This window comes from Malurus melanocephalus, unplaced genomic scaffold (genome assembly GCF_030028575.1).
Source record: "Malurus melanocephalus ecotype Western Australia unplaced genomic scaffold, MMel_1.1 scaffold_1249, whole genome shotgun sequence".
NCBI lineage: Eukaryota > Metazoa > Chordata > Aves > Passeriformes > Maluridae > Malurus > Malurus melanocephalus.
This window is the reverse complement of record NW_026624481.1, coordinates 15900-22554: the sequence shown is the minus strand read 5'-3', so window position 1 is coordinate 22554 and position 6655 is coordinate 15900. Positions and strand designations below refer to the sequence as shown.

Below are 6655 nucleotides of genomic sequence, written 5' to 3'. Positions count from 1 at the left end.
CTCCGGTGCTCTCGGGACCATCAGTGGAGCCGCGTTCGGGGCAGAGCCTCTCAAACCACGCAGGGAATTCGGTTTTATTAGAACCCCAAAATGTTCCAATTCCACCCCTTTTCCCGTATTTCAAATCTCTTCTTGCTCCTGGTGTTTGCAGTTGATTACTCTGGGAAAGTATAGGAAAGAGGAATTCCCGGCAGGTTGTGAAGCCAAACTTTTCAATCAGATTTMGTTTGGAATTATGGAAATTTGTTGGATAATCCACAAACCTTTAGGAGTTTTAATCCTTCCCACCCCAGTTTGTGTTTATTTCTTTGCTGAGATGCTGCTCCCTGGGGCTCACTGGCCCTTCTGCTGAGCTGTKGGTATTTTAAGATCATTTCAGATGTGCCAGAAAGGAGCTTCCCTGTTTTCCCAACTTGGGGAATGATGTTTAATCCATGGCTGAGTTCCATGCTGGAAGTGCTTTGTGCTTCCAAGGAATGCTCCTGAATTTCGGTGTGAAATCCTGAACTCCCAACTCGCCTTTCCCAGCCATTTTCCCTCTTTATTCCTCAGGGAATGTTTTGCTCTGCAGCCCCGAGCAGCTCAGGCTCCAGATGTGTGACAGAGACTTGTGTAACTCCTATAAAAATAACCCAGCAGTGGGTTAGGAAAAAACACATTTAATCCCCAGCTYTTTTTTTTTTTYCCCTGTCTTTGTAAACACAAGGAATGACTGTGTGGGGAGAGATCCAAAATAGGGGATTTAACCAAAATATCCACGTGGCTTTTGCGGTGTTACTTAATAAATGAGTCAGGTYGATGCAGATGCAAATTAATGTCTGCTTTTTAACGGCCCAACTTAAAATTCATGCTCAGTTTTAAAATAATCTTTGTTGTCTGTGGCTYCAGTGTGARTTATTGGTCAAAATAACCCCCTGCYGTCAGAATCCAGCCCGAGTCCAAAATAAAATCCAGCTTGGAGGCACGCAGGGGGGAATGAAAATAAGAATTCAATGCTATTTTTGCATGTGAGCCTCTGCATGTTCAGGGAGCAGGGGCAGGTTTGGTGTGTGAAATTGAGGGTGTAAACAGGTGTTTGTGGGCTAAAAGGGAATATCAGGGAGTAAATGTTATACCAGAATAAGCCCAGCTTTAATACTATCACTTTGGAAAGATTCCTTTCAGGCCCCTCGTTCTCAGTCATTTTTCAAATTGATGTTTTAAAAGAAAGCTGCATTTTGCATTCCTGAGCCCTTTAGGCCGATTTCTATTTTTGGGGGAGGGGTGTGTGGTTATTTTTGGCAGAGCTCAATCTGATATTGTGCTGTCCATTCCTTTATTGCAGGCAGGGCAGGGGTGATCCCCTCTCCAATATCTGGGGCTCCTCCATTCCTTGGCTGAGGGGAAGGGATTTTACGGTGCTTTTTTTCCAGGCCTGTAGGATGAAGTGGAATGGGAAGGGAAGGAGGCTGCAGGTTGTAATTAGGAATAATTAACTGTGTTCTKCAAGTGCAGAATAATTAGGGATCAGCTCTGCCCTCGGTCCTTGTGGCAGTTTGTATTTGCTTGCTCTGGTGTGAGGGAACTTTCCAGTGGGGTCGTGTCAGGGGGAATATCCCACAAAACCCCACAGTGATCCCTCCCTGAGTGAGGGAACCTTCCAGCGCTGTGTTGGGGTCGTGTCAGGGGGGATATCCCATAAAACCCCACAGTGATCCCTCCTGAGTTCCCAAACCCCTCAGCAGTGGGGAATCTGTGGGTTTGTGTCCTCCCAGGGAGCAGGGGAAGCTTTGGGGTGAGCTGTGGTGGCCTTGAGGAAGGAGAAATCTCTGCAGGAATTCCTGCAGCCTGGGGGAAAGGGAGTCCTGAAAGCACCAGAGCAAATCCCAGAATGGCCTTGGTGGCACGTGTGAGGCACTGATCCCTCTCTGCCCCAAAATAACCTCCCCTTGCTCACGCAGGCCTCGGGGACTCGCTCCTGGCACTATTTTTTCCCTGTTTTCCAGAGGGTTTTAAATTTCCGCGTTCCTTCTCCGATATCTCGTTGCTCAGCGGTCCCAAGGAGGCACCAAAACCTCCCTGGGAGAGGGTGAGGAGCAGGATCTGCTCCTTTTTCCTAGAAATTACAGATATTTTGGTGTTTCTTGTGGGGTGAGAACGGTGAATGTGAATGACACAGTTTTTATCTGCGACCAAAATAGCCCCCCAAAAAAATACATTTACACCTTAAGGGAATGAAATGGCACCGGGATCCTGGGAATGGCACTGGGATCCTGGGAATGGCACCGGGATCCTGGGAATGGCACCGGGATCCTGGGAATGGCACTGGGATCCTGGGAATGGCACCGGGATCCTGGGAATGGCACCAGGATCCTGGGAATGGCACTGGGATCCTGAGAATGGCACTGGGATCCTGGGAATGGCACCAGGCTTTGGAAATGGCACCAGGATCCTGGAAATGCCCTTTTTGTGGGAGATGGGAGTGGGTTTTCCTGCTGAGAGCGGCCCTGGGGTGGGTCACTGCTCCTCCCTGTGTTTTATTTCCGGGATATTTCCAACTTTTGACGCTTCTCCTTTGGTTTTGGGTCCCGTTTAGGAGCCGTAGCTCTCCTGCCCCCGTGGGAGTGTGACTGGTATGGGTAATGGTGTGAGAGAAGGTCCCGTGGAATTCCAGAGGGATGTGGAGCCCGTCGCAGCCCGAGTTCTGGCAGAGGTGAGAGCAGGGGGTGTGTGGAACCCAGAGCTCCAGGGAGGGAATTCTGCCCTGCTCSGGGGAGATCTGGGAGTGAATGAGTTGATTTTAAATCCTTCCCRCCCAAACCAGTGTGGGATGAGAGCTCTGGGCTCCTGGAGGCTGCAGGGTTCGTGTGATCCATGGAGCTCATCCCTGAACGGATCCAAACCTTCCCATCCCCTGGGAAGAGCTGGGGCACCGCTCCCGGTGACAGGAGGGCAATGCCCTGTGCAGGGGAGGGGACAGAGCTGTGCCAGGGCCACCAGCCTGGGTTTCCCTGCTCCTGGGGGCTCACTGGAACCTCTGGAATTCAAGAGAAGGAGATGCTGGGCACCAACCTGGGCTCTCCTGATCCTCTGCAATTCCAGAGAAGGAGATGCTGGGCACCAACCTGGGCTCTCCTGATCCTCTGCAATTCCAGAGAAGGAGATGCTGGGCACCAACCTGGGCTCTCCTGATCCTCTGCAATTCCAGAGAAGGAGATGCTGGGCACCAACCTGGGCTCTCCTGATCCTCTGCAATTCCAGAGAAGGAGATGCTGGGCACCAACCTGGGCTCTCCTGATCCTCTGCAATTCCAGAGAAGGAGATGCTGGGCACCAGCCCGGGTTTCCGTGCACCTGGGGACTCTCTGGAATTCCAGAGAAGGAGATGCTGGGCTCCAGCCCGGGTTTCCCTGCACCTGGGGACTCTCTGGAATTCCAGAGAAGGAGATGCTGGGCACCAGCCCGGGTTTCCCTGCTCCTGGGGACTCTCTGCAGCCTCTCCAATTCCAGAGCAGGCGATGCTGACCCTTGCTGGGGCTGAAGTTCACCTTTGCTTGGCCGCCCTTGCATTCAGCTGCACCCCTGGTCTGGGGATTTGGGCCATAACCATTAACTCTGGAGCTGGGAAAGGTCCTGAGAGCGAGGAAAACGTTAACTCCTTTTCTCCACAACGTGTCACAAGTTCACACGTCAGGCCCTGACTTGTCCTCGSGCTGGAGCCTCCAGGGGTTGGGTTTCGTGGCATTTGTTTGCTCTGTGTGGGAGAAAAATGCTGATTTTGTAACTCTGAGCTGTGGCAGGAATTCCAGTAACAAAATCCCTCCCATTCCATCCATCGGGGAGGAAAACTGTCTGGTTTTATCCTGGGGAGCTTGGGAATGGTGTGGAAATAGGGCCTGGGTGCTTCTCTTCTGGAAAMTTCCCTTCTGTCCGTGCCTCAGTGGTGGGGCAGGAAAGGAAGAGAAATAACAGGGAGACAGCAGCATCTGTATGAGAAATCCTTGGAATTTTGCCTCATGATCCCAGCAGGAATTCACTGTGCTAGAAATGGGGGAAAGTGTTTTGGCCCAAATCCTGGCCATGGGGTCGGGGCTGCAGCACAAGAAATGTGATTCCCCATGGGATGGCCTTTGTCCCACTGTCCACTGCTCGTTCCAGGAGAACCAGGAGAAGAAGAAAGTGCTCAACTCCCTGATTTCGGGTGCCCTGGCTGGTGCTGTGGCAAAAACTGCAGTGGCTCCTCTGGACAGGACAAAAATCATGTTCCAAGGTGAGTCCTGTGGGCTTTGCCCAAATGTTTTCACTTTGAACCCAAAGCAGCTCTGATCTGCTCATCCAGCTCATTTCCAGGAGTGTGGGGAGCTGTGGAGACACTGGGAAAGGGAATTGGGCTCTGGGGGTGCCCAAACTGGGAGGCAAAAAGCACTGGAGCTGCTGCATCCCTGGATTTGTGCTCCTGAGCCCTCTTTGGAACCCCCAAACTGGAACAGAAAATGGAATTCCTGTGATTGGAACAGAGAATTTCCATGTGTTCAGCAGGATTCGGGGATTTGGGGGATCTGTTGCGGTGGGGGGACTGTCAGCTCCTGCAGTGATCCCAAAGGGAGGAGCAGAGACCTTTCATTCAGTGGGCATTTGGAAAAGCCAGGAATTTGAAATCTGTTGATGTCCCAGATTAACTGAATTGGGTTCAGTCTAATCCCTGGCTGGCATTTCATTTAGGATTGGTTTTCACTCACATGATTTTCGTTCTGGGTAGAACAATGAGGTCTGGAATTGCTGGGATATGGATCAGGGATTCCAGGGAGCCAAATCCTGGGCTGGGACTGCCCCTGGGAGCAGAATTTGTGGGTTTTTCCCCCAAAAATATCGGGAGCAGGGATGAGATGGAGCCTCCAGAGCTGGGGGAGCCAGCAGCTGAGTGAGGGAATCACCTGGAGTTTGGACAGGCYGCATTCCTAAAAATTCCTGTTGGGTTTGGCCCACCCAAGTGGCTGCAAAGGATGGGATCAAAATGTTCCCATGGGGGTTGTTTTTTAGGATCTGATGGATTTCTTTGGTTCTTGCTGTCCAAAAGGGTTTCATTCCCTGTGTGAAGAAGGAAAACACCTTTGGATCATCTCAGTGTAGGAAAGTTGTCCCTTGAGTGAGAAACTGGGGAATGGGACCAGGAGCAAACTGGGATAGGGAAAGGTGGGTGTGGAAYTGGAGAAGCTTTCCCAGCCCAAACCACCCCASGATTCAATAAATTCCCTGCAGCAGAGGGACAAAACCTCCTCCCCATCACTGGTGATGGAGGTGATTTCATTCCTTAAAAAAACAAACCCATCAAAATCCGAAGTGTGGGATGGCCCAGAGGAGCAGCGGCGGGGAAAAGGGATTTGCATGGGATTGTCGGATACACTCGAGAGGCTCTGGAGCCGGGAGGGAGCTGCAGAGCCCTTAATTGGAGCCACACCTCATTAGGGGTTTCAGGCCGGGTTTCCCTCCCGGTGTCAGCTCCGATGGATGTGTGGGGAGGGGAAATCGGGGACTTCATTTGGCTTCTGCCASGGATGGAGCTGCTCTTGCGTGCAGCATCGCTGAATCCTCACTGGATGCTGGAATTAGGCTGGAACCCGGCCGTGGAAATGCTCTGAAAAACAAGCAAACGGTGCAGTTTTGAGATTTTGTTTGAAATTAATTATTTTATTTATTCATTTATTCCAGCGGGGCGTGACGCAAAGTGAATTTTCCTAACAGGCAGTGGGAAAAAAAATGGACTTTTGTGCTAAATTATGGGAGCATTTACCAGAAGGCCTTTATTATAAAGAATCTCTCCTTTCTCTTGCATTCATTCTTTTCCTTCTATTTTTATCCCCTCAGCCAAAACACCTGTGTGGTTTATTTAGGGATTCATGGATCAAATAGTGAATTTTTATGTATTGCAAGCCCTAATGTTCTTTTTTTTTTTTTTCCTTTTTAGTGTCTTCAAAAAGATTTTCTGCCAAGGTGAGGTGATGTCTGTCTGCTGCTGCCCTGAAGGGTTTGATTCATGGTAGTGACAGCTCCAGCAGCACCYTTTGCTGGCCTTTGTTTCACTTCCTTGGGATTTATCAGCAGCATTCCATGAAAACATAGCGGGAAAGACTGGAAATGGTGTTAATTGTAGGGTGCCAAGAATACATAATGGTATAGAAAATATCTGAAAGGGTATATAAAATATCTGAAAGGGTATATAAAATATATCAAAGGGCCTATAAAATATATTAAAGGGTATATAAAGTATCTGAAAGGGTATCTAAGATATCTAAAAGGGTATATAAAAAACGAAAGGCCAAACCATCAGGCACAGGAGCCTCCTGGAGGATGCGGGATGGCTCTGTCAGCTCCCGGGAATGGGGGATCGGCTGTGGGGTCAGCTCCGTGCCCTGCAGTGTCCCCATCCCGTTAATCCCTGTCACAGCCCATATTTATCCCTGTGGGATGTTTAGGGCTGGTTTGTCCCTCTGCAGGAGGCGTACCGGCTGATCTACCACACCTACCTCAACGAGGGCTTCTGGAGCCTCTGGAGAGGCAACTCGGCCACCATGGTGCGGGTGATCCCCTACGCCGCCATCCAGTTCTGCGCCCACGAGGAGTACAARCAGCTCCTGGGCAATTATTATGGCTTCCAGGGAAAGTAAGAGCGGCGGGGC

The 6655-nt window shown here is 50.5% G+C and overlaps 1 protein-coding gene across 2 annotated transcripts in view; it reads left to right on the top strand.

Moving 5' to 3' along the window:
• The window catches only part of SLC25A42 (solute carrier family 25 member 42), a 12604-nt gene that overhangs the window by 3630 nt on the left and 2319 nt on the right, over positions 1-6655 (top strand). For both annotated transcript variants that reach the window (XM_057387550.1, XM_057387551.1), the window contains exons 2-5: positions 2576-2692; positions 4137-4248; positions 5944-5969; positions 6473-6639. In XM_057387550.1, coding sequence (XP_057243533.1) covers positions 2615-2692; positions 4137-4248; positions 5944-5969; positions 6473-6639 — 383 coding nt within the window. In that variant the 5' untranslated portion in view covers positions 2576-2614. The remainder of the gene's footprint in view (positions 1-2575; positions 2693-4136; positions 4249-5943; positions 5970-6472; positions 6640-6655) is intronic.